General features: G+C 48.5%; 1 protein-coding gene across 7 annotated transcripts; it reads left to right on the top strand.

Moving 5' to 3' along the window:
- On the top strand, nucleotides 1-27,946 carry LOC138777114 (probable DNA-directed RNA polymerase subunit delta). Of its 7 annotated transcripts, none has more exons than XM_069956223.1 (20): nucleotides 1-121; nucleotides 16,118-16,139; nucleotides 16,243-16,255; nucleotides 16,386-16,427; nucleotides 17,004-17,036; nucleotides 18,195-18,233; nucleotides 19,190-19,240; nucleotides 19,408-19,455; nucleotides 19,735-19,773; nucleotides 20,360-20,401; nucleotides 20,963-20,998; nucleotides 24,521-24,559; nucleotides 25,558-25,608; nucleotides 26,084-26,131; nucleotides 26,272-26,319; nucleotides 26,494-26,541; nucleotides 26,909-26,959; nucleotides 27,216-27,248; nucleotides 27,526-27,573; nucleotides 27,693-27,946. In XM_069956223.1, exons 1-19 carry the CDS (start codon nucleotides 38-40, stop codon nucleotides 27,569-27,571), a joined length of 813 nt encoding a protein of 270 aa, XP_069812324.1. In that variant the 5' UTR covers nucleotides 1-37; the 3' UTR covers nucleotides 27,572-27,573; nucleotides 27,693-27,946. The 7 variants fall into 7 exon arrangements, with proteins under 7 accessions (XP_069812324.1, XP_069812323.1, XP_069812322.1 ...); XM_069956222.1 differs by having other exon boundaries at nucleotides 17,001-17,036; nucleotides 27,693-27,945; XM_069956221.1 differs by having other exon boundaries at nucleotides 16,237-16,255; nucleotides 27,693-27,945.

The following is a 27,946-nucleotide window of genomic DNA, read 5'->3' as shown; positions in this document are numbered from 1 at the left end:
TTTGTGAGAGATTGACGACAGGAGAAGACTTATAGTCATGGAGGAAGAGCTGAAGATCATCTACAGCGAGGAGGACCAGTTCGTGGAGGATACGGACTTTCCCGTTGTCTACGAGGAACATGTGAGTGAGAATTCCCCATCCAGTATAGCAGGGTATAGCAGATAGGATACAATGTGGGATGTTTGTATAGAGATGGGGTTGTGTACATAGTGGGGTGTCCTGTCCAGGAGTATCTGTACCTGTAGATACTCCTCCCTGGTCACATGATCACATAGGTGCCCCCCCCCCATAGGAGACAGTGGTGATGGGAGGAGATGTGTAGAATGGGGAGCTATAAATACCTTACACCCTGTTACTTATTCCCCAAGTTCAGCCATTTCCAACTGCCATTTTGCCATGTTCCATGCAGGGGGCGGGGCTTAGTTGGGCCATGATAACTGCTGGGTGGTGGCTGTGGTCTATGGCCGGGCTCATGCACTGTGTGTGTTATGTGATCTCCAGCACCTCTGCGGACATAGGAAGGAATATACTCCTATAAGGTAGAGAGGGAAATCACATAGCACACATAAGCCATGGGCCTGGCCTAAGAATTTATCCAGATGTGCAGTAATATGTGACAATGCTATCACTGGATCAGGGCCTACAGTGTGATCTCTAAGGTCAAATAATAAAAAATAATTATAATGTATATGGTACAGTATGGGATTTGTAGTTCTGCAACCTGAAGCTCTCCTGGTTGCATAACTACAAGCCCCGTCCTCATGTTGTGGTGACAGTACAAGATGGGAGTTGTAGTTCTGCAATCTGGAGCTCTCTACATCTCTCTTGCATCACTACAACTCCCGTCATGTAATGTCACCAAGGCATAATGGGAGTTGTACACAGCTGCTCCTGTGTTATTTTGGTGCGCAACTTGCTATGTGTACTGGCGCACTGGAGTGTTGTTGTGTTTCCCTGCTGTTTCTCTAAATAAAGAATTTAACAGCTGGAGAGTCACAGAGGGGGTGGCGGGGAAGCCTGCAGTGATATCCCCCCCCCCCCATTACACAGCCACTGAGATGCTGACATACAAGAGGGGTGCCGCTGGACATTGTCCCTCTACGGGCTCTACAGGCAGACAGGGAAGCCTGGAGTGTAATCCCCATCATACAGCACCGCTGACATGTCGCTTAGGTTTGTCAAGGGGGAGGTGCCTTAAGGATGAACAGGGCCCACCGCTGCTCTTGCACAATGTCCTGGGGATGGCATATGGGATGGGAGGGCACAACGACTGCTGTACATTGTCCTGGCTATACGGGCAGATGGGGAAGCCTGTAGTGGAATCCTCCCCCCACCACTCGCACGGCAGCATCTCCTCCGCATTGTAATGGGGGGGGGGGGGAGATTCCACGACAGGCTTCCCCGTCTACTTGTAGAGCCGGGACGTTGTCAAGCAGCACAGCTATGGACCCCCCCAGTGCACAGCAGCCCGGCCATCCTCCATAGCGGCCGAGCTGTGAGCGGTGAGGAACTGTGCCGGTCACTCTCCGTGTGTGAGGCAGCATGGAGCTCCGGATTTGCCGCAAATGGAGGAGAGCACTGGAGGAGAGCGCGCTGTAACAAACCCGGCATGGTACAACTATTTATTGATATGTAATTACAAAAATAACCATGTCAGCAGGGTTCTGTGTATTGTCTGCTAGATACGTTCTAAGAATAAATTTTATTTTTTGCATGATGACTGGAGTACTCCTTTAAATAAAAATAAATAAACATATATATATATATATATATATATATATATATATATATATATATATATACAGTGTCGGACTGGGGTACCTGGGGCCTGAATACCCTACACTAAATCTCTCAGGGTATAATGAGAGTTGTAGTTTCTGAGAGGAAGACCCTTTAAAAATAATTGCAATGTAGAGGATCCTGAAGGTCCAGCGATAAATCTCTACAGCGCCAGTTGTTATCATAGGATTGTCTATTCACTGTACTACAAATCCCAACATATTCTAAGAGCTGTAGACTGTCAGTTAATGTTGGGAGTTGTAGTGTCTCCAGCTGTTATAGTTGGAGGATCTTAGGTGTATTGTACACTGGATGCTGTATGGGAGATCAGAATGCATAGCCCCCTTTGTGCAGCATCCCCCCAATACATAGCCCCTCTGCGCAGCATCCCCCCAATACATAGCCCCTCTGTGCAGCATCCCCCAATACATAGCCCCCCTCTGTGCAGCATCCTCCAATACATAGCCCCCCTCTGTGCAGCATCCCCCAATACATAGCCCCTCTGTGCAGCATCCCCCAATACATAGCCCCCCTCTGTGCAGCATCCCCCCAATACATAGCCCCTCTGTGCAGCATCCCCCAATACATAGCCCCCTCTGTGCAGCATCCCCCAAAATATAGCCCCTCTGTGTAGCATCCCCCAAAATATAGCCCCTCTGTGTAGCATCCCCCAATACATAGCCCCTCTGTGCAGCATCCCCCAATACATAGCCCCTCTGTGCAGCATCCCCCAAAATATAGCCCCTCTCTGCAGCATCCCCCAATACATAGCCCCCTCTGTGCAGCATCCACCCCAATACATAGCCCCCCTCTGTGCAGCATCCCCCAATACATAGCCCCTCTCTGCAGCATCCTCCAATACATAGCCCCCCTCTGTGCAGCATCCCCCAATACATAGCCCCCTCTGTGCAACATCCCCCCACAATACATAGCCCCCTCTATGCAGCATCCCTCCCCACAATACATAGCCCCCTCTGTGCAGCATCCCCCAATACATAGCCCCTCTGTGCAGCATCCCCCCCAATACATAGCCCCCTCTGTGCAGCATCCCCCCAATACATAGCCCCTCAGTGCAGCGTCCCCCCACAATACATAGCCCCTCTGTGCAGCATCCCACAATACATAGCCCCCTCTGTGCAACATCCCCCCACAATACATAGCCCCCTCTATGCAGCATCCCTCCCCACAATACATAGCCCCCTCTGTGCAGCATCCCACAATACATAGCCTCTCTGTGCAGCATCCCCCAATACAAAGCCCCCTCTGTGCAGCATCCCCCAAATACATACCCCCTCTGTGCACCATCCCCCAATACATAGCCCCTCTGTGAAGCATCCCCCCACAATACATAGCCCCCTCTGTGCAGCATCCCCCAATACATAGCCCCTCTGTGCAGCATCCCCCAAAATATAGCCCCCTCTGTGCAGCATCCCCCAATACATAGCCCCTCTGTGCAGCATCCCCCAATACATAGCCCCTCTGTGCAGCATCCCCCAATACATAGCCCCTCTGTGCAGCATCCCCCAAAATATAGCCCTTCTGTGCAGCATCCCCCTAAACATAACCCCTCTGTGCAGCATCTCCCCACAATACATAGCCCCTCTGTGCAGCATCTCCCCACAATACATAGCCCCTTTGTGCAGCATCCCCCAATACATAGCCCCCCTCTGTGCAGCATCCCCCAATGCATAGCCCCTCTGTGCAGCATCCCCCCCAATACATAGCCTCCTCTGTGCAGCATCCCCCCAATACATAGCCCCTCTGTGCAGCATCCCCGCAATACATAGCCCCTCTGTGCAGCATCCCCCCCAATACACAGCCCCTCTGTGCAGCATCCCCCCAATACACAGCCCCTCTGTGCAGCATCCCCCAATACATAGCCCCCTCTGTGCAGCATCCCCTAATACATAGCCCCTCTGTGCAGCATCCTCCAATACATAGCCCCTCTGTGCAGCATCCCCCCAATACATAGCCCCTCTGTGCAGCATCCTCCAATACATAGCCCCTCTGTGCAGCATCCCCCAATACATAGTCCCTCTGTGCAGCATCCCCCAGTACATAGCCCCCCTCTGTGCAGCATCCCCCAATACATAGTCCCTCTGTGCAGCATCCCCCAGTACATAGTCCCTCTGTGCAGCATCCCCCAATACATAGCCCCTCTGTGCAGCATCCCCCCAATACATAGCCCCTCTGTGCAGCATCCTCCAATACATAGCCCCCTCTGTGCAGCATCCTCCAATACATAGCCCCTCTGTGCAGCATCCCCAATACATAGCCCCCTCTGTGCAGCATCCCCCAATACATAGCCCCCTCTGTGCAGCATCCCCCAATACATAGCCCCCTCTGTGCAGCATCCCCCCCCCAATACATAGCCCCCTCTGTGCAGCATCCCCCCCAATACATAGCCCCTCTGTGAAGCATCCCCCAATACATAGCCCCTCTGTGCAGCATCCCCCAATACATAGCCCCTCTGTGCAGCATCCCCCAAAATATAGCCCCTCTGTGCAGAATCCCCCAATACATAGCCCCTCTGTGCAGCATCTCCCCACAATACATAGCCCCTCTGTGCAGCATCTCCCCACAATACATAGCCCCTTTGTGCAGCATCCCCCAATACATAGCCCCTCTGTGCAGCATCCCCCAATACATAGCCCCCCTCTGTGCAGCATCCCCCAATACATAGCCCCTCTGTGCAGCATCCCCCAATACACAGCCCCTCTGTGCAGCATCCAATACATAGCCCCTCTATGCAGCATCCCCCCCACAATACATAGCCCCCTCTGTGCAGCATCCCCCAATACATAGCCCCTCTGTGCAGCATCCCCCAAAATATAGCCACACTGTGCAGCATACCCAAAATACATAACCCCCTCTGTGCAGCATCCCCCAATACATAGCCCCCTCTGTGCAGCATCCCCCAATACATAGCCCCCTCTGTGCAGCATCCCCCCCAATACATAGCCCCTCTGTGCAGCATTCCCCACAATATATAGCCCCCTCTGTGCAGCATCCCCCCAATACATAGCCCCTCTGTGCAGCATCCCCCCCCAATACATAGCCCCCTCTGTGCAGCATCCCCCCAATACATAGCCCCTCAGTGCAGCGTCCCCCCACAATACATAGCCCCTCAGTGCAGCTTCCCCCCACAATACATAGCCCCTCTGTGCAGCATCCCACAATACATAGCCCCCTCTGTGCAGCATCCCCCAATATATAGCCCCTCTGTGCAGCATCCCCAAAATACATAGCCCCCTCTGTGCAGCATCCCCCAATACATAGCCCCCTCTGTGCAGCATCCCCCAATACATAGCCCCCTCTGTGCAGCATCCCCCCCCAATACATAGCCCCTCTGTGCAGCATTCCCCACAATATATACCCCCCTCTGTGCAGCATCCCCCCAATACATAGCCCCTCTGTGCAGCATCCCCCCAATACATAGCCCCTCTGTGCAGCATCCCCCAATACATAACCCCTCTGTGCAGCATCCCCCAATACATAACCCCTCTGTGCAGCATCCTCCAATACATAGCCCCCTCTGTGCAGCATCCCCCCACAATACATAGCCCCCTCTGTGCAGCATCCCCCAAAATATAGCCCCTCTGTGCAGCATCCCCCAATACATAGCCCCTCTGTGCAGCATCCCCCAATACATAGCCCCCTCTGTGCAGCATCCCCCCAATACATAGCCCCTCTGTGCAGCATCCTCCAATACATAGCCTCTCTGTGAAGCATCCCCCCAATACATAGCCCCTCTGTGCAGCATCCCCCCAATACATAGCCCCTCTGTGCAGCATCACCCAATACATAGCCCCTCTGTGCAGCATCCCCAATACATAGCCCCCTCTGTGCAGCATCCCCCAATACATAGCCCCTCTCTGCAGCATCCTCCAGTACATAGCCCCCTCTGTGCAACATCCCCCCACAATACATAACCCCCTCTGTGCAGCACCCCCCCACAATACATAGCCCCCTCTGTGCAGCATCCCCCCAATACATAGCCCCCTCTATGCAGCATCCCTCCCCACAATACATAGCCCCTCTGTGCAGCATCCCCCCCATACATAGCCCCCTCTGTGCAGCATCCCCCCAATACATAGCCCCTCAGTGCAGCATCCCCCCACAATACATAGCCCCTCTGTGCAGCACCCCCCAATACACAGCCTCTCTGTGCAGCATCCCCCCAATACATAACCCCTCTGTGCAGCATCCTCCAATACATAGCCCCTCTGTGCAGCATCCCCCCACAATACATAGCCCCTCTGTGCAGCATCCCCCCCACAATACATAGCCCCCTCTGTGCAGCATCCCCCAATACAAAGCCCCTCTGTGCAGCATCCCCCAAAATATAGCCCCCTCTGTGCAGCATCCCCCAAAATATAGCCCTTCTGTGCAGCATCCCCCTAAACATAGCCCCTCTGTGCAGCATCCCCCAATACATAACCCCTCTGTGCAGCATCCCCCCACAATACATAGCCCCTCTGTGCAGCATCACCCAATACATAGCCCCTCTGTGCAGCATCCTCCAATACATAACCCCTCTGTGCAGCATCCCCCAATACATAGCCCCTCTGTGCGGCATCCTCCCCACAATACATAGCCCCCTCTGTGCAGCATCCCCCCCAATACATAGCCCCCTCTGTGCAGCATCACCCAATACATAGCCCCCTCTATGCAGCATCCCCCAATACATAGCCCCCCTCTGTGCAGCATCCCCCAATACATAGCCCCCTCTGTGCAGCATACCCCAATACATAGTCCCTCTGTGCAGCATCCCCCAGTACAAAGTCCCTCTGTGCAGCATCCCCCAATACATAGCCCCCTCTGTGCAGCACCCCCCGATACATAGCCCCCTCTGTGCAGCATCCCCCAATACATAGCCCCCTCTGTGCAGCATCCCCCAATACATAACCCCTCTGTGCAGCATCCCCCAATACATAACCCCTCTGTGCAGCATCCTCCAATACATAGCCCCCTCTGTGCAGCATCCCCCCACAATACATAGCCCCCTCTGTGCAGCATCCCCCAAAATATAGCCCCTCTGTGCAGCATCCCCCAATACATAGCCCCTCTGTGCAGCATCCCCCAATACATAGCCCCCTCTGTGCAGCATCCCCCCAATACATAGCCCCTCTGTGCAGCATCCTCCAATACATAGCCTCTCTGTGAAGCATCCCCCCAATACATAGCCCCTCTGTGCAGCATCCCCCCAATACATAGCCCCTCTGTGCAGCATCACCCAATACATAGCCCCTCTGTGCAGCATCCCCAATACATAGCCCCCTCTGTGCAGCATCCCCCAATACATAGCCCCTCTCTGCAGCATCCTCCAGTACATAGCCCCCTCTGTGCAACATCCCCCCACAATACATAACCCCCTCTGTGCAGCACCCCCCAACAATACATAGCCCCCTCTGTGCAGCATCCCCCCAATACATAGCCCCCTCTATGCAGCATCCCTCCCCACAATACATAGCCCCTCTGTGCAGCATCCCCCCAATACATAGCCCCCTCTGTGCAGCATCCCCCCAATACATAGCCCCTCAGTGCAGCATCCCCCCACAATACATAGCCCCTCTGTGCAGCACCCCCCAATACACAGCCTCTCTGTGCAGCATCCCCCCAATACATAACCCCTCTGTGCAGCATCCTCCAATACATAGCCCCTCTGTGCAGCATCCCCCCACAATACATAGCCCCTCTGTGCAGCATCCTCCAATACATAACCCCTCTGTGCAGCATCCCCCAATACATAGCCCCTCTGTGCGGCATCCTCCCCACAATACATAGCCCCCTCTGTGCAGCATCCCCCCCAATACATAGCCCCCTCTGTGCAGCATCACCCAATACATAGCCCCCTCTATGCAGCATCCCCCAATACATAGCCCCCCTCTGTGCAGCATCCCCCAATACATAGCCCCCTCTGTGCAGCATACCCCAATACATAGTCCCTCTGTGCAGCATCCCCCAGTACAAAGTCCCTCTGTGCAGCATCCCCCAATACATAGCCCCCTCTGTGCAGCACCCCCCGATACATAGCCCCCTCTGTGCAGCATCCCCCAATACATAGCCCCCTCTGTGCAGCATCCCCCAATACATAACCCCTCTGTGCAGCATCCCCCAATACATAGCCCCTCTGTGCGGCATCCTCCCCACAATACATAGCCCCCTCTGTGCAGCATCCCCCCCCCAATACATAGCCCCCTCTGTGCAGCATCCCCCCCAATACATAGCCCCTCTGTGAAGCATCCCCCAATACATAGCCCCTCTGTGCAGCATCCCCCAATACATAGCCCCCTCTGTGCAGCATCCCCCAAAATATAGCCACACTGTGCAGCATCCCCCACAATACATAGCCCCTCTGTGCAGCATCCCCAAAATACATAGCCCCCTCTGTGCAGCATCCCCCAATGCATAGCCCCCTCTGTGCAGCATCCCCTAATACATAGCCCCCTCTGTGCAGCATCCACCCCAATACATAGCCCCCCTCTGTGCAGCATCCCCCAATACATAGCCCCTCTGTGCAGCATCCCCCAATACAAAGCCCCTCTGTGCAGCATCCCCCAATACATAACCCCTCTGTGCAGCATCCCCCAATACATAGCCCCTCTGTGCGGCATCCTCCCCACAATACATAGCCCCCTCTGTGCAGCATCCCCCCCCCCAATACATAGCCCCCTCTGTGCAGCATCCCCCCCAATACATAGCCCCTCTGTGAAGCATCCCCCAATACATAGCCCCTCTGTGCAGCATCCCCCAATACATAGCCCCCTCTGTGCAGCATCCCCCAAAATATAGCCACTCTGTGCAGCATCCCCCACAATACATAGCCCCTCTGTGCAGCATCCCCAAAATACATAGCCCCCTCTGTGCAGCATCCCCTAATACATAGCCCCCTCTGTGCAGCATCCCCTAATACATAGCCCCCTCTGTGCAGCATCCACCCCAATACATAGCCCCCCTCAGTGCAGCATCCCCCAATACATAGCCCCTCTGTGCAGCATCCCCCAATACATAGCCCCTCTCTGCAGCATCCTCCAATACATAGCCCCTCTGTGCGGCATCCTCCCCACAATACATAGCCCCCTCTATGCAGCATCCCTCCCCACAATACATAGCCCCTCTGTGCAGCATTCCCCCCAATACATAGCCCCCTCTGTGCAGCATCCCCCAATACATAGCCCCTCAGTGCAGCGTCCCCCCACAATACTTAGCCCCTCTGTGCAGCATCCCCCCAATGCATAGCCCCTCTGTGAAGCATCCCCCAATACATAGCCCCTCTGTGCAGCATCCTCCAATACATAGCCCCTCTGTGCAGCATCCCCCCACAAAACATAGCCCCCTCTATGCAGCAACCCTCCCCCCAATACATAGCCCCTCTGTGCAGCATCCCCCAATACATAGCCCCTCTGTGCAGCATCCCCCAATACATAGCCCCTCTGTGCAGCATCCCCCAATACATAGCCACGCTGTGCAGCATCCCCCCCAATACATAGCCCCTCTGTGCAGCATCCCCCAATACATAGCCCCTCTGTGCAGCATCCCCCAAAATATAGCCAATCTGTGCAGCATCCCCAAAATACATAGCCCCCTCTGTGCAGCATCCCCCAATACATAGCCCCCTCTGTGCAGCATCCACCCCAATACATAGCCCCTCTGTGCAGCATCCCCAATACATAGCCCCCTCTGTGCAGCATCCACCCCAATACATAGCCCCTCTGTGCAGCATCCCCCAATACATAGCCCCTCTGTGCAGCATCCCCCAATACATAGCCCCCTCTGTGCAGCATCCCCCAGAACATAGCCCCTCTGTGCAGCATCCCCCCAATACATAGCCCCTCTGTGCAGCATCCCCCAATACATAGCCCCCTCTGTGCAGCATCCCCCCAATACATAGCCCCTCTGTGCAGCATCCCCCAGAACATAGCCCCTCTGTGCAGCATCCCCCCCAATACATAGCCCCTCTGTGCAGCATCCCCCAATAGATAGCCCCGTTGTGCAGCATCCCCCCAATACATAGCCCCTCTGTGCAGCATCCCCCAATACATAGCCCCTTTGTGCAGCATCCCCCCAATGTATAGACCTTCTGTGCAGCATCCCCAATACATAGCCCCTCTGTGCAGCATCCCCCAATACATAGCCCCTCTGTGCAGCATCCCCCAAAATATAGCCAATCTGTGCAGCATCCCCAAAATACATAGCCCCCTCTGTGAAGCATCCCCCAATACATAGCCCCCTCTGTGCAGCATCCCCCAATACATAGCCCCTTTGTGCAGCATCCCCCCAATGTATAGACCTTCTGTGCAGCATCCCCAATACATAGCCCCTCTGTGCAGCATCCCCCAATACATAGCCCCTCTGTGCAGCATCCCTCAAAATATAGCCAATCTGTGCAGCATCCCCAAAATACATAGCCCCCTCTGTGAAGCATCCCCCAATACATAGCCCCCTCTGTGCAGCATCCACCCCAATACATAGCCCCTCTGTGCAGCATCCCCAATACATAGCCCCCTCTGTGCAGCATCCACCCCAATACATAGCCCCTCTGTGCAGCATCCCCCAATACATAGCCCCTCTGTGCAGCATCCCCCAATACATAGCCCCTCTCTGCAGCATCCTCCAGTACATAGCCCCCTCTGTGCAACATCCCCCCCACAATACATAGCCCCCTCTATGCAGCATCCCTCCCCACAATACATAGCCCCTCTGTGCAGCATCCCCCCAATACATAGCCCCCTCTGTGCAGCATCCCCCCAGTACATAGCCCCTCAGTGCAGCATCCCCCCACAATACATAGCCTCTCTGTGAAGCATCCCCCCAATACATAGCCTCTCTGTGCAGCATCCTCCAATACATAGCCCTCTCTGTGCAGCATCCCCCAAAATATAGCCCCCTCTGTGCAGCATCCCCCAATACAAAGCCCCTCTGTGCAGCATCCCCCCAATACATAGCCCCTCTGTGCAGCATCCCCAATACATAGCCCCTCTGTGCGGCATCCTCCCCACAATACATAGCCCCCTCTGTGCAGCATCACCCAATACATAGCCCCTCTGTGCAGCATCCCCCAATACATAGCCCCCTCTGTGCAGCATCCCCCAATACATAACCCCTCTGTGCAGCATCCTCCAATACATAGCCCCTCTGTGCAGCATCCCACAATACATAGCCCCCTCTGTGCAGCATCACCCAATACATAGCCCCCTCTGTGCAGCATCCCCCAAAATATAGCCCCCTCTGTGCAGCATCCCCCAATACATAGCCCCTCTGTGCAGCATCCCCCAAAATATAGCCCCTCTGTGCAGCATTCCCCAATACATAGCCCTTCTGTGCAGCATCCCCCCAATACATAGCCCCCTCTGTGCACCATCCCCCAATACATAGCCCCTCTGTGCAGCATCCCCAATACATAGCCCCTCTGTGCGGCATCCTCCCCACAATACAAAGCCCCCTCTGTGCAGCATCACCCAATACATAGCCCCTCTGTGCAGCATCCCCCAAAATATAGCCCCTTCTGTGCAGCATCCCCCAATACATAACCCCTCTGTGCAGCATCCCCCCACAATACATAGCCTCCTCTGTGCAGCATCCCCCAATATATAGCCCCTCTGTGCAGCATCCCCCAATACATAGCCCCCCTCTGTGCAGCATCACCCCACAATACATAGCCCCTCTGTGCAGCATCCCCCAATACATAGCCCCTCTGTGCAGCATCCCCCAATAGATAGCCCCTCTGTGCAGCATCCCCCAATACATAGCCCCTCTGTGCAACATTCCCCATGTAGAATTAAAAACTAAATAATATAAACCTACTCACCTCTCACAGCGATCCCCAGCAGTCTCTCTCCCTCCTGGAGCTCCGGTCCCATGCAGCGTCCTGGGCTTCTTCCCTCTTCAGGCCTCCTGGACGCACACCGGCAGTCCTGACGTCACCGGGAGGAGGAAGCTCTAGCAGACGTGCCTGCGCGCAGCACATCTGCTCCTATTAAAGAATGATTTAAAGGGGCAGGGCAGCCGCAAGTAGATCCGGCGGCCGCGGTCCCCCACAAACAGAATGTTGGGCAGGGCCCCCAGAGAGTAGTACAGTGCTGCTGCGTCTGAGGCTGGGGCCTAGTCAGGTGATGACAGCAGCACTGTATTACTGTCTGGGGCCCAGCTGTCAGACAGCCAGTGTGCAGGCGGAGGGGCCCACCCCGTCCTCCGTTCCTCCGGTGGCCCAGTCCGACACTATATATATATTAGAATGCACTCTGATTTATTATTAGGTGTAACATACATTTACTGGCAAAAAGCTGCTATACTGTAGACCCCAAACTGTAAGGGCGCCGCCTGCCTCAATGTCAAGCGGCGTTGACATGTCAATTCTTGGAGCGGAGAGCGGAGGAGAGAGGAAGCATGTGAGCCCTCTCATAGAGTCTCTGTTTAACACTGAGGCTTCTGCCACGGATCTTTGCTGCCCCGGTCTTGCAGGCCAGATGTGGCTCTTTTGATGGCCGCGACTGCCCCTCCGCCTCACCTACTGCCTGCCTGGACGTGCTCCTCCAATCCAATCAGCACAGAGCGGGAGCGTGGGGCCGGTGCGACAGGTCGTGGCGCATGTGTTGATTGGATGCGTGCACCACGGCCCACCGCAGCGGCCCCAAGCTCCCGCTCTGAGCTGATTGGATTGGAGGAGCACGTCCGGGCACGTTGTCATAAGGAGGCCGCCCGCTGCTAGACACTTTTGGAACGGGCAGTGCTGCAGCTGCAGCTCCTCTCCCAGCGGCCCGCGGTCTCCTGTGATCTTCCAGTGCCGGCAGCATGGTAAAGAGACACTACCTGCGTCGGTTGTGTCAGGCAGCCTCTATCATAAATTATAGAGGCTGCAGGGGCAATCGACCCAAGCAGCGTCTCTGTACTATGCTGCCTGCACCGGAAGATCACAGGAGACCGTGCGCTGCCGGGAGAGGAGCTGCTGGGAACGGGTGACAGGTGAGGTTTTGTTTTTGTTTTTTTTTTCTGGTGGGGAAGTGCGGTGGCCGGGCTGGTGTCAATAGTAGGGCACTGCACAGAGGGGAGGGTCTGGATTGGGTGACTATATGAGGCACTATTGGGGCGTATTGGCTACTATATGGGGGGTATTAGATACTATATGGGGCACCATTGGGGGGTATTGGCTACTAAATGGGGCACTATTGGTGGGTACTGGATACTATATGGGCATTATGGGGGTATTGGCTACTATATGGGGGTATTGGCTACTATATGGGGCACTATTGGGGCGATTGGATACTATATGGGGAACTGTGGGTGTATTGGCTACTATATGGGGCACTAATGGGGGTATTGGATACTATATGGGACACTTTTGGGGGTATTGGATACTATATGGGGCACTAGATACTATACCGGGCGCTATGGGTGGATGAGATACTATACCAGGCACTATAGGGGGATTAGATACTATACATGGCACTATGGGGGGGATTGGCTACTATATGGGGCACTGTGGGGGGATTGGCTACTATATGGGGCACTAATGGGGGTATGGGATACTATATGGGCACTATGGGGGTATTGGATACTATATGGGCCACTATTGGGGGGATTAGATACTATACCAGGCACTATGGGGGGATTAGATACTATACATGGCACTATGGGGGGATTGGCTACTATATGGGGCACTGTGGGGGGATTGGCTACTATATGGGGCACTGTGGGGGGATTGGCTACTATATGGGGCACTGTGGGGGGATTGGCTACTATATGGAGTACTGTGGGGGCATTAGCTACCATAAGGGGCACTATGTGTGTGTGTGTGTGGGGGGGGTCAAATGGCATAGTGTGTATGTGAGGGGTAGTGTGTGGAGGAGGTCAGGTGGGGTAGTGTGTTAGTGAACGGGGTCAGGTGGGGTAGTGTGAGTGGGGATGGTGGTCGGGTTAATTGCGGGTTAACAGCAGAGGGGGCATTATTACTATACGGAGGGTACAGCAGGAGGCCTTATTACTATATGGGGACACAGCAGGGGGCATTATTACTATATGGAGGGTACAGCAGGAGGCCTTATTACTATATGGGGACACAGCAGAGGGGGTATTATTACTATATTGGGACATAGCAGGAGGCATTATTACTATATGGAGGGTACAGCATGGGGCATTATTACTACATGGGCACACAGCAGGAGGCCTTATTACTATATGGGGACTCAGCAGGGGGCATTATTACTATCCGCTTATGACAGCACTCAGAGGGCCCATGCCCCGGATGTTTTAGGAATCCTACCAATGCCCCTGTACTAAAGTATATGACGATCTCACCACATGTATACTGCTTGTAGATCAATGGTGGTCTGCTCATCCCGAATGTGCAGGGTAGGAGGATAGAGATAGTAGGGAGCACCTATGTCCCTAATAGGCCCTTTGTCAGGTGCACCAAACTACCCCTGCTTGCTCAGGGACCTGTCGGGGTGTAAGCACCCTAATAAAAGCGACCACTGCCCGGTCCAATTCCTCTCCAATGCCCTATGGTCACCCTATCATTTACTGTACTCCAAACTGGTTCCATCCACCAGGAATAGTCGGGGTAGATTGTTACGGCAGCTTGTAGCCGGCGCCAAAACAAAGAAAGTTGTAAAAAAATACACACAAAAAATGGCCCAAAAAGAACATCACATGTTGGCACAGTCACATGCCCTGGGTGTAGCATATGGCTCCACCCACATTAGGGCATTTTTGCCCTGACAGGTCCCTGAGCGAGCAGGGGTAGTTTGGTGCACCTGACATAGGGCCCATTAGGTACAAAGCTGCTCCCTACTATCTCCATCCTCCTACCCTGCACATTCAGGATGAGCAGACCACCATTCATCTACTAGCAGTATACATATGGGGACTGGTCTATACCATGCAGCAATTAGACAAAGACCCAGGCTTCCCTTGTATTCTCTCTCTATCACCTCTCTGCCTGTGTCTTCACCTCTGTACCTGGTATAGACCTGACAGATTCTCCTGAAAGCTGAGCTGTGATTGGTTGCTGTGGACCTAACAGATTCTCCTGAAAGCTGAGCTGTGACTGGTTGCTGTGGGCCAGCGACACCAGTTTCAGTGTTAAGCTATGCGCACACAATGTATTTTTTATGACAAGAACGGCCGTTCTTGTGATAAAAGATTGCACTGCATTGAACTCTATGCAAACAGCATCTTTTATTCACACGCTGTATTGAACAATGGCGGTTGTTAGCTACAGCTGCACAAACAATTGACTTTTTTGTCCATTATTTACGGCCGCTAGTGCAGGAACAACGGCCGATGTTCAGACTCTGGTCACCATTTTGATGGCCGCCATATTGGATCAAGGGCAAATGTAGCACATAAAAAAAACTGAGTTTTCTCAGAAATGGATTGCCACAATCAGGTTTGCAATATCTCTCTTGTTCAGATATCTCGTTTTACCGTTTGTAATTGTATTTTTCAATAAAGAAAAAAAAAACAATTGGCCAAGACAAAGATGGCAAAGGTATAAGTAGAAGTATGAGTGTAAAAAACTAGAAATACCTTGCGTTGAAAAGATACTTCACACCTGTTCACAAACATAAGTGTGCTGGTTCACAAACAGACACCCAGCTAGAAAAGAGTGGGGTCCTCCTAGCCAGAGCTCCGATTCTGCAGATTATTGCTCCTTGTAATAAAGACAATGATCATCGACTGATTGGTTATTTTTGGTCCTGACCTACAAACATTGGCCGCCGACTGCGCATCACTACGTGTAATAACGATGCACGGCCGATGGATGATGACTGTATAAAGAAAATAATAAAGTATATACATACCTCTGCCCGCTCCCCGATGCTTCTGCCCGCTCCCCCATATTTTCCTGGCTTCTGCCCGTTGTCCGCAGCTGCCAGTGGAACTTCACAGACCATCTCTGGAGTTCCACCAGCGGCTAAGGACAGCGGGCAGAAGCAATGAAGATACTGGGGAGCAGTATGCAAGAGCAATGTGATTGGCTTAGTAATCCCGCTGTCTGCCCTCTCCGTGGAAAAGGTAGAGACAGCCCCAGGACCACATGGAAAAACCTAGATGTTATCCATATGGTCCTCGGGCTGCCCCCCATCTTCTCCACAGAGCGGACTGACAGCGGGATTACAAATCTGACCATTTTACTTCATAGCCCACTAAATCAGCCCCCCGTCTGTTTTTGGAAGAAATGAGTGTGTGTCTAATCCTGGATGAGCAGTGTAATAGTGCCCCCACCTACACCCTATCCCATCCAAGCACATAGGTCAGATGGGCACAGAAGGAGGTCTCATGCTCAGCAATATACCAATGTCCTCTGCTTACTCTCTCTATTTCCTATTTCAGGCTGGACTGGATGACGGCGAGGGTGAGTTTTGTCTATAATATCTCTATGTATCTATGTATCTCTACAATGTATAAAGCAGTTCTCTAAACTAACACTTTTCTATTTTTTTTTTCTTTAGATGAAGAATCGGATTTCGGGTGAGTAAATCTAAACTGAAGATATAAAACTTGTGTGACCCTATAATTCCTCCCCTATAGACCCCGATCATCACTGATGTCTCTAATGTGTGTTAGGTTTTCACTATCTTCTCTATTCTATCACTAACAGGAGCGACATCGACGACATCGCGGAGGATTCGGACGATTGGGAGTAAGTATCTCATAGTCTCGTCTTAAACAACAAGCCTATAAAAATTACAGGTGTTAGGAGCTTTTTTTTGTTGTTTTTTGAGGGGTAATTCAGCAAAAAAAAATTCTTTTGAATCAACAGGTGCCAGAAAGTGCCAGAGATTTGTAATTTACTTCAATATAAAAAAATCTCCAATACTTATCAGCTGCTATATGCCCTGCATGAAGTGGTGTATTCTTTCAGTCTTTTCAGTCTGACACAGTTGCTCTATGCTGCCATCTAAGTCTGGGACAGGAACTGCACTGTAGCAAATCCCCATAGAAAACCTTTCCTGCTTTCCAGACTGGAAAGAATACCACTTCCTGCAGGACATTCAGCAGCTGATAAGTAATGGATGACTTGGGATTTTTTAATGGAAGTAAATTACAAATCTCTAAATCTCTGGCACTTTTCTGGCACCAGCTGGTTTGAAAGGAAAAACTTTTTGCTTAACAATCCTTTCTTCTACCTTCTTATTGGTGAAGTTCTGCCAGAAAACTGATGTCTCCAACGTGTGTTTGGTTCTCACCATCTTCTCTATTCTATCACCAACAGCAGCGACGACATCGATGAGCGTCTGGAGGATTTGGAGTAAGTATCTCACAGTAACATATAGTATAGTAATATAATCAGTCACATACATGTTTGCAGGGGATCACGTATTAAAAAACAAAACTTTGAAAAACAGCATTTGGAGCTTTCTGCATTTTGGAGTGCCAGAGATTTGTCATTTACTTCCAGTACTTATCAGCTGCTGCACGTCCTGCAGGAAGTGGTGTATTCTTTCCAGTCTGACACAGTGCTCTCTGCTGCCACCTCTGTCCATGTCATGAACTGTCCAGAGCAGCAGCAAATCCCCATAGAAAACCCACTTCTACTCTCCAGACTGGAAAGAATACACCACATCATGCAGGACATGCAGCAGCTGATAAGTAATGGAAGACTTAAGATTTTCAAAGTAATGGGTTCAATGAATTCAAAGTAATGGGTACAATAAAGGGAGCGCTTATATGTCTCCTACCTGCCGGATCCACTCCTGGCTTTGGCTCAAAAATTCCAGTGGCAGATTTCCAAAAAAACTGTCTTGTGTGAAACCAACCTCAATCACATGAACTGTAAAGTGAAAAAACAAAAACTTTTTTTTTCTTTACAACGAATGTCATTGCATATCAACAATCAAAAATAAATATACAAAAATATAAATGTCATCCATCCATTTGAAGTGAAGGAGGCGGGATCCGTTTCAAGTCCGCTCAGATCCCGCCTCCTTCACTGAGTGGCTGAGCGGCCCTGAGAAGTCACGTCTCGGGAAGCGGCTGGGAATCGGGCACCGGAGCGCTGCGATGCGGAACCCGCTGCTGGAACCGGGGAGGTGAGTGGACGGCTTTTTCCTCGGCCACCTCTTGCCCGGTCCCAGTAAAAAAGTGCCCCCCCACTGGAGTACCCCTTTAACAAAACACACAGCACACATGTAAACAATAGACGCCATACCTAGAGCACACACCAAGGTCCCAAAGTGACGGAAACCACCAAGAAGACAAAATCACTGATTGTGGTGACTTTCACATCTCATCCCAAATCCCCAGTGCTAACAGCGCATTTATAGTCCCATCATCTGGTCTAATAAATCTGGGCCAGTGGATTTCCAATGTACATGTTTCTATAAAACCTCCCCCAATATGCAGCACTTGGAGGACAGACTAATATCCCCTTTATAATATGCAATTATTTTTTATTATTATGTAATAGGTGGAAGATGGCCGTGATGGACGCCCCGTGGATTTTCAGGTAATTACACTACATTAAAACAGCAGAAAAAATCTAATAAATCATTTTTACAATAGCTTTTGCTCCCGCTCGCACAAATCTCTGCCCGTTCCATAGACTCCGTTCTATGGCCGGTCAGATTCCGCCACCCACCCAAAGAATTGACTTGTCACTAGAACGGAGTCTATGGCACGGGTGGAGATGTGGTCCAGCGCGTGTGGCCTAATCCGAGGCGGGTTACTAGTAAGTAATTGAAGAGGAAAGTTTTCTGCTTGAAATTCCTCTATTCAGCTCTGGCAGAATAGGAGCAGAATTCAAACCCCATTGACTTCTATAGGATTCCCCTGGAGGAATCAGCCCAAAAAATGTACATGTCAATTCTTTGTCGGATCCGTGGCAGAAAATTCTGATGGAAAATTCTGCTGTGTGAATAACAGAGCGGAAATCCCATTGAACACAATAGAAAATTGCTCTATTCATTATTTATGGGAAGAATTTCACGCGGAAATTTAGGGTGTGTTCACATTATGGAATCTGCACGGATAACCTGCCATGGATTCCACTGCTCGCATCTCCTCCTGTTCCATTGACTCCATTCTATGGTCGGGGGATTCCGCCATCCGCACAAAGAATTGACATGTCAATTCTTTGGGCAGATGTCGGAATCCGCCCGATTATAGAATGGAGTCTATGGGACAGGTGGAGAGGCACACGGGTGCGAGCAGGGGCGAGCGGCGGAATACACTGGGGATTATCCGTGCAGATTCTGAAGTGTGAACACACCCTAAGAGCAGATCCTCCTTCAAATTCCTGGCCAATTCCTCAAGGGGAAAACTGGCAGTGATGACAAGGGGTTAATAAATATCCTGATGGATTTCATGTTCTTATTGAGATGTCACAATAAATAACATTTTCTGATAGTTTCAAATGGGACCAAGTACCAATCCTCCTAACCAACCCTATGTTCTCTGTTACAGAGACGACAAGTACCCGCTCTACAGTTGGATCCCGAGCCTGGAGACCATCGTGTAAGTATGAAGAAGCAGCTGAGATATAATCATCCATCTACATGATATGACAATATGAGTCCATTTATATCTGTGTTCCCCACCAAACACTCACATATGTATATTCCCATATCCGCAAAACTATGGGGCAGATTTAACACACAAGCTGGTTTCTGATCTATATACAGTGAGACTGACGAAGAGGAGGAAGAGGACGAGGCTGCGGACATCCCCTGGTGAGGGCTCAAACCTTATAGTATTGGGAATACATGCTTATTTTTTAACCATCCTGTATAGAGAGAGGAGCGTGGGGAGGACAGGATAGGGGGCGCTCTAGTTAGACATAGAATCCTATTTTCTATTTATTTTTACTGCATCTTCCCCTATAGACTCCGATCATCCTGAGGATGTCTCTAAATATCATTATTGTCTCTTATTAATGACGTTCTGCCAGAAAACTGATGTCTCTAATGTGTGTCTGGTTTTCACTATCTTCTCTATTCTATCACTTACAGGAGCGAGGACGACACCGAGGAGGACACAGAGGATTGGGAGTAAGTATCTCATAGTCTCGTCTTAAACAACAAGCCTATGAAAATTACAGTGTTAGGAGTTTTTTAAAAGGGGTATTTCAGCAAAAAAATTCTTTCAAATTAGCTGTAGCCAGAAAGTGCCAAAGATTTGTAATTCACTTCTATTAAAAAAAAATTCCAGTACTTCTCAGCAGCTGTAGGTTCTGCAGGAAATGGTGTATTCTTTCCAGTCTGTTGTTCTCCCCATAGAATCCCCATAGAAAACCTCTCCTGCTTTCCACAACAGAAAGAATACCCCTTTCTGTAGGACATACAGCAGCTGAGAAGTAATGGAGGACTTGAGATTCTTTAATGGAAGTAAATTACAAATCTCTGGCACTTTCTGGCACCAGCTGTTTTGAAAGAAAAACTTTTTTTGCTGAACTATCCCTTTAATTTTACATTAGTTGTATTTTTTCTAGCAAAATTTGTAGCATTTGGTTAAATGTAAAACTAAAAATGTAAAACTTGTGTGACCCTATAATTCCTCCCCTATAGACCCCGATCATCACTGATGTCTCTAATGTGTGTTAGGTTTTCACTATCATTTCTATTCTATCACTAACAGGAGCGACATCGACGACATCGCGGAGGATTCGGACGATTGGGAGTAAGTATCTCATAGCCTCGTCTTAAACAACAAGCCTATGAAAATTAGTGTAAGGAGATTTTTTTATTTCAAATTTTTTAAAGGGGTAATTCAGCCAAAAAATTCTTTCAAATCAACTGTTGCCAGAAAGTGCCAGAGATTTGTAATTTATTTCTATAAAAAAAAAAAAAAAAAAAAAAAAAAAAAAACAATACTTATCAGCTGCTGTATGTCCTGCCGGAACTGGTGTATTCTTTACAGTCTAACACAGTTGCTCCCTGCTCCCACCTCTGTCTGGGACAGGAACTTCCCAGAGCAGTAGCAAATCCCCTTAGAAAACCTTTCCTGCTGTTCAGACTGGAAAGAATACCACTTCCTGCAGGACATTCAGCAGCTGATAAGTAATGGAGGACTTGGGATTTTTTAATGGAAGTAAATTACAAATCTCTGGCACTTTTCTGGCACCAGCTGATTTGAAAGAAAAAAAATGTTTGCTGAACTATCCTTTTCTTATTGGCCAGAAAACTGATGTCTCTAATGTGTGTTTGGTTCTCACTATCTTCCCTATTCTATCACCAACAGCAGCGACGACATCGATGAACGTCTGGAGCATTTGGAGTAAGTATCTCACAGTAACATATAGTATAGTAATATAATCAGTCACACAGACAAGTTTGCAGGGGGATCTGGTATTAAAAAACAAACCTATGAAAAACAGCATTTGGAGCTTTCTTTTTTTTAAAGGGGTAATTCAGCAAAAAAATAAAAAACCTTTCAAATCAACAGGTGCTACAGAGTGCCAGAGATTTGTAATTTACTTACAAATCTCAATTCTTCCGGTACTTATCAGCTGCTTTATGTTCTGCAGGAAGTGGTGTATTCTTTCCAGTCTGACACAGTGCTCTCTGCTGCCACCTCTGTCCATGTCATGAACTGTCCAGAGCAGCAGCAAATCCCCATAGAAAACCTCTCCTGCTCTCCAGACTAGTAAGCAAACACCACATCATGCAGGACATACAGCAGCTGATAAGTAATGGCAGAGTTGAGATTTTTTCATAGATTACAAATCTCTGGCATTTTCAGTCACAAGTTAATTTGAATTTGTTTCTCTTTTTTTCATGTTACATTACTTGTATTGTTTTCTAGCAAACCTTGCCGCATTTTGTTTAAATAAAGTGTTTTTCTTGTGTCTGATTTTTGTGGTGTTTTCCCCATAGCAGATCATGTGATTCATTGGTTTCCCTTTGAGGCTGCATTTACACATGCCAGTTCTTTGTAAAGCTGCCATTGCAGTTTTTGAGCCAAAACCAGAAGTGGATTCAAAGTAATGGGTACAATAAAGGAAGCGCTTATATGTCTCCTACCTGCCGGATCCACTCCTGGCTTTGGCTCAATAATTACAGCGGCAGATTTAAAAAAAAACTGTCTTGTGTGAAACCAACCTCAATCACATGAACTGTAAAGTAAAAAACAAAAAACGTAACAAAACACACAACACATATGTAAAGAAAAGACGCCATACCTAGAGCACACACCAAGGTCCCAAAGTGACGGAAAACACCAAGTAGACAAAAGCATTGATGGCGGTGACTTTCACATCTCATCCGGCTCCAGCATTTTTCTGCTAATAAGGAAAGGGAGGTTTTTGATAAGAATTCCAATAAATATAAAGCAGAGACAGTTGAATTGAATTATTCTATAGTTACCCACTCTTGACACTTCCTTAATACTTCTCAACACTTTCTCCCACCTATCTTCATCTATCCTCCCGATTACTCCCTCCCATTTATCCTTACTTTTAGTCCCTATATGTTGTTCCATTATAAGGTGCGAGTATATTGTTGTGATCTCTTTCTTTTTAATTGATCCACTCCTTAATTTTGTAACTAATGGGCTGGGGCTACATCCTTGCAACTTACTATTATTCTGACTTGCAACTAACGCTTTTCTGCATCTAACATAAGAGAACCAGTGTCTTTCCTCTATCTTGTATTCTGCTTTTAGACTGTCCCAACTCTTTATGATGTTTCCGTCCATTATATCTCTGTTCTCACCCCCACCCCATCCAATACTTTTACTACTCCCAATTTCCTAACTTCTCCTAACTCATCATTATAACCATAATGGGGCAAATTCCATTACTCCCTGATTATTTAGAGATTTTTTTTACCCACTCCCTATGTTCTAACTAAGGTCTTTACCATGACCACATTACTCCAAGCTTTCTTCCCCAGAACTCCTGTCTCCAGGATTTGAAAAATATCCCAAGTTCCATTACTAATGCTATTGCCCCATCCTGCTTCCATCTGGCCAACCAATATATTTGAGAAGCATAATAGTATTTTTCCACGTCTGGGACCCCCAATCCACCTCTTGTCATTGGGATACATAAGTTCTCCAGTTTTGTTCTTACTCTTTTCCGTCCCCATATTAATGCATTTAACATCACCTTTATTCTTTTAAAATATTTTCTCTCTATCAGTGTGGGCGTAGCACTAAATACATACAAGAGTTTAGGTAGCTGCTCTTCCTTATTACACTGAGCGGAATCTGCCGGATCAGGACCATTCAGTGGATCATTGCTCCGTGTAATAAAGAGTGATCGTGTCTTTTGGTCCTGACCTAAAATCATCAGTCGCCGACTGCATATCTCTACATGTAATAGTGATGTGCGGCTGATGGCTGATGACTGTGTAAAGAAAATAATAAAATATATACATACCTGCCACACTCTCCGGTGCTTCTGCCTGCTCCTCGGTATCATCCCGGCAGCAGCAGCCAGGAAGATACCGGGACTGGGTAGAAGCATTGCGGAGCGTGGCAGGTATGTATATACTTTATTATTTTACACTAAAGGCAAGGGCTACACGGACATCGCTAACAACAAATATATATACAGTCCATGCTGCACGATTATTGAGCTGTGTAATAGGCTCAGTAAATAAACGTCGATCTAGCAGATTGGTGCTCATTTACATTGTCAATCAGGCCGTGTAACATGGCGATTTGTCTGAACTAAGGGTGCGTTTACACAGAAAGATTTATCTGACAGATTTTGGAAGCCAAGGCCAGGAATGGATTTGAAAAGGGGATAGATCCCAGTCTTTCCTTTATGACCTGATCCCTGTTTATAGTCTGTTCCTGGTTTTGGATTCAAAGATCTGTCAGATAAATCTGTCTGTGTAAACGCACCATAATGCTGCGTTTACACGTAACGATTATCGTGCAAATTTGATAATCGTACGTGTAAACGCAGTGAACGATCAAACAACGAGCAAAAAATCGTTAATTTTGATCTTTGAACAAGTTCTCAAATCATCGACGGTCGTTCGCAAAAATTTCGCTGATCGCTTCGTGTAAACGGTCATCGCGAAAGTCCACCCACCCGCAGCCGGCCCCCGCTTCTCCGAAGCCCGGCCACGCATCCTACAGCCCGCTGCGCCTGCTCCATCGCCACCCCCGCCGCCCCGTTCGCCCCCGGGCGGGCGGGCTTTGAGCCGGCTTAAGCGATCTTAAAACGATCGCAAAAGGAATTTTCGTACGATATATCGTACCGTCTAAATGCTGATTGTTATGAAAAAAAACCTGCTACTCCGACATTGTTAATCGTACGATCAGGCGAATTACTGTTCCGTGTAAATGTAGCATAAGTCTTCTCTATCATCCTGACTGACGGCCAAGCCAAAACAATCAGTCACGCTGATGGGGGAAAGGCTAAGGGGGGGCTTGGAGCTAGGGAAGCAGTGGCACTTTACAGGTTAAGCCACACCTTAAAGACACTTACAGGTACACAGGAGGGATCTGATGCCTAGCAACATCCCCTTGGGTATTTAAAAAAAATGTCCTTTGATTTAATATAAAAAAGTAAGAAAACTTTTTTTTAAGGTGAACTCACATATTGTACTTTATACAGAGTTTTTTTTGCATAGATTTTGTGCAAAATTGGCACAAAAATATTCCAACCTAAATACCCAGTGCTAACAGCGCATTTATAGTCAGATCATCTGGTCTAATAAATCTGGGCCAGTGGATTTCCAATGTACATGTTTCTATAAAACTTCCCCCAACATGCAGCACTTGGAGGACAGACTAATATCCCCTTTATAATATGCAATTATTATTTTTATTATTATGTAATAGGTGGAAGATGGCCGTGATGGACGCCCCGTGGATATTCAGGTAATTACACTACACGAAAATAGCAAAAAAATCTAATAAATTATTTTTACAATAGTTTTCGCCCCCGCTCGCACACATTTCTGCCCTTGCCATAGACTCCATTTTATGGTCGGACGGATTCCGCCGTCCACCCAAAGAATTGACTGTCAATTCTTCGGGTGGATGGCGGAATATAACCGACCATAGAACAGAGTCTATGGCATGGGTGGAGATGCGTTCCAGCGCAAGTGGCCTAATCCGAGGCGGGTTACCAGCGAGGAATTGAAGAGGAAAGTTTTCTGCTTGAAATTCATCTATTCAGCTCTGGCAGAATAGGAGCAGAATTCAAGCGGAATTCAAGCAGAAGCATGACTGCTATAGGATTCCCCTGCTGGAATCGGCCCAAAAAATTGACAAGTCAATTCTTTGTCGGAAGGCGGATGCGCGGCAGAAAATTCTGCTGTGTGAACAACAGAGCAGAAATACCATTGAACACAATGGAATTGCTCTATTTAAATTTTATGGGAAGAATTTCAAGCGGAAATTTAGGGTGTGCTCACATTATGGAATCCGCACGGATAACCTGCCACGGATTCCACTGCCCGCATCTCCTCCTCCATTTCCATTGACTCCATTCTATGGTCGGGGGGATTCCGCCATCCGCCCAAAGAATTGGCATGTCAATTCTTTGGGCAGATGTCGGAATCCGCCCGACCATAGAATGGGACAGGTGGAGAGGCACACGTGTAGGGGAGAGCGGCGGAATCCACTGGAGATTATGCGTGCAGATTCTGAAGAGTGAACACACCCTAAGAGCGGATCCCGCTTTAAATTCCTCGCCTATTCCTCAATGTGCACATCCCCTTAAGGGAAAAACTGGCAGTGATGACAAGGGGTTAATAAATATCCTGATGGATTTCATGTTCTTATTGAGATATCACAATAAATAACATTTTCTGAAAGTTTCAAATGGGACCAAGTACCAATCCTCCTAACCAACCCTATGTTCTCTGTTACAGAGACGACAAGTACCCGCTTCACGGTTGGATCCCGAGCCTGGAGACCATCGTGTAAGTATGAAGAAGCAGCGGAGATATAATCATCCATCTACATGATATGACAATATGAGTCCATTTATATCTGTGTTCCCCACCAAATACTCACATATGTATATTCACATATCCCCAAACACTATGGGGCAGATTTATATATGTGCAGCCCTGAGCACATTGAGAAAGGGGCACAAAAAGCTGTGGCCTCCATCTGCTACTAATTTATCCTGGTTTATGCCGAAAAACAGGGAAAAATCAGGGCAGAAACCTACACCTGCTGCGGAGCACTTGTAGATTTCTGCACCTGCTGCGGAGCACTTGTAGATTTCTATACCTGCTGCGGAGCACTTGTAGATTTCTATACCTGCTGCGGAGCACTTGTAGATTTCTGCAGCTGCCTTGTGGTAGGTACAGGTCCTGCTGGATTTACTCCAGTCTTAATAAATGTCTATATATATTTATATACACAAGCTGGTTTATGTTCTATATACAGTGAGACTGACGAAGAGGAGGAGGCGGACGAGGCTGCGGACTTTTCCAGGTGAGGGCTCAAAGTTTATTTTTTTTACCATCCTGTATAGAGAGAGGAGCGTCAGGAAGACAGGATGTGTATATGTATGTGTGTATATATATATATATATATATATATATATATACATACAAGCTGGTGTATGTTCACAGTGAAATCGACGACGACGAGGAAGATGGCGCGGCTGCGGACATCCCCAGGTGAGGGCTCAAAGCTTATAGTATTGTGAATACAAGTTTTTTGTTTTTTTTACTATATTGTATAGAGAGAGGAGCGACAGGAAGACAGAATGTGTGTGTGTATATATATATATATATATATATATATATATATATATATATATATATACAAGCTGGTGTATGTTCTCTACACAGTGAAATCGACGTCGACGAGGAAGAGGACGTGGCTGACGACATCCCCAGGTGAGGGCTCAAAGCTTATAGTATTGTGAATACACGTTTATTTTTTTCCCATCCTGTATAGAGAGAAGAGCAGTGGGAGGGCAGGATAGGGGGCGCTCTAGTTAGACATAGAATCATATTTTTCTATTTATTTTAACAGCATTTATTCACATTACAAACTGCTGACACTGGGACTTAGTTGTTAAGGTCCCCGTACACTTTATACTTTAGCTGGCTGTACCTGCAATATACAGTACTATATGGTCATTGTATAGAGCAGTGTACAGCTCACTACATTACTATTGCAATCACCTTCTTTACAATAAAATATTTAATGTGTAATATAACAATATATTTATATATGAGATGGTTTACGTTCTATACACAGAGAAGAAGAGGAGGACGAGGAGGACGAAGGGACGGCCGTGGAGATCCCCAGGTAATGAAACAAAACCTATAACATTGTGAAGCAAGGAATTGTTATTTACCATACTGTATATAGAGAGAGGACGGGGGGCGCTCTATTTGGAGGTGGGATCTAATTTCTATTGTGGGTAATGGTGAATAGTATATTACTGCAGGTGTGAATAGAGCTGGTAAAAGAGCATTGTTTCTATATAATCTGCTCAGAAATTCTGGTTTCCTTACACTAACCATTGATTTCCCTCCATTTCTTGGTCATTTCTCCTCGGCAGAAGCAGCAGCAGGAGGAGATCCATCTTATCCAGGTAAATATATGGGATGATACAGTTACATGATAACACAACTCTATTGCTGCACTGTATATCCTCATGTCATCACTATATATTATATTATCAGTCACATATAATAACCACGAAAGGCCTCATGTACATAATACAGACATACAAGTGACATGGTGCCGCCTGTATCTCACCCACTAGGATAGCACTGAGTCCCCTCTCTCCAGTGTAATGTCTATTCCCCATCACTGCTGACGGGTCTGATCTCAGGAAAGTCATGCTGGTTTTTCTCTTTCCCTTATAGACTGCGGGCGCTGTTCTGCTGCTGCTGCGCCACCAAGGAGGAGTAAAGGTGAGTACCCAAAATCCCCTCACACCTCAGATCACTTTTATTCTGACTGTATATTCATATGGAGCCTATATATGTAACCTGTCATTATTAACACATTGCTTGTTATATATCCTATCTAGGTAACACAGCGCCGCCAGAGTGAGGAGAAGACACCCGACCATCTGGAGCTGTCTGGAGGAGGAGGCGTCCGCAACATCAAGTGGTAAATGGGACGCCCATAACATCCGGAGGATACATTTACCACACATGGGGGAGGAGGAGCCCCCTTTTACCATCAGAGATAGGAGGAGTAGACACTCACAACACCTAGAGGGGTCTGGAGGAGGTGCCCTTAAAGGGGTTATCTAGGTAACTAAAAAGGCATTTCCTTCCT

This window comes from Dendropsophus ebraccatus, unplaced genomic scaffold (genome assembly GCF_027789765.1).
Source record: "Dendropsophus ebraccatus isolate aDenEbr1 unplaced genomic scaffold, aDenEbr1.pat pat_scaffold_490_ctg1, whole genome shotgun sequence".
NCBI lineage: Eukaryota > Metazoa > Chordata > Amphibia > Anura > Hylidae > Dendropsophus > Dendropsophus ebraccatus.
Note: the sequence above shows the minus strand (reverse complement) of the source record. Positions and strands in the feature narration are given on the sequence as shown.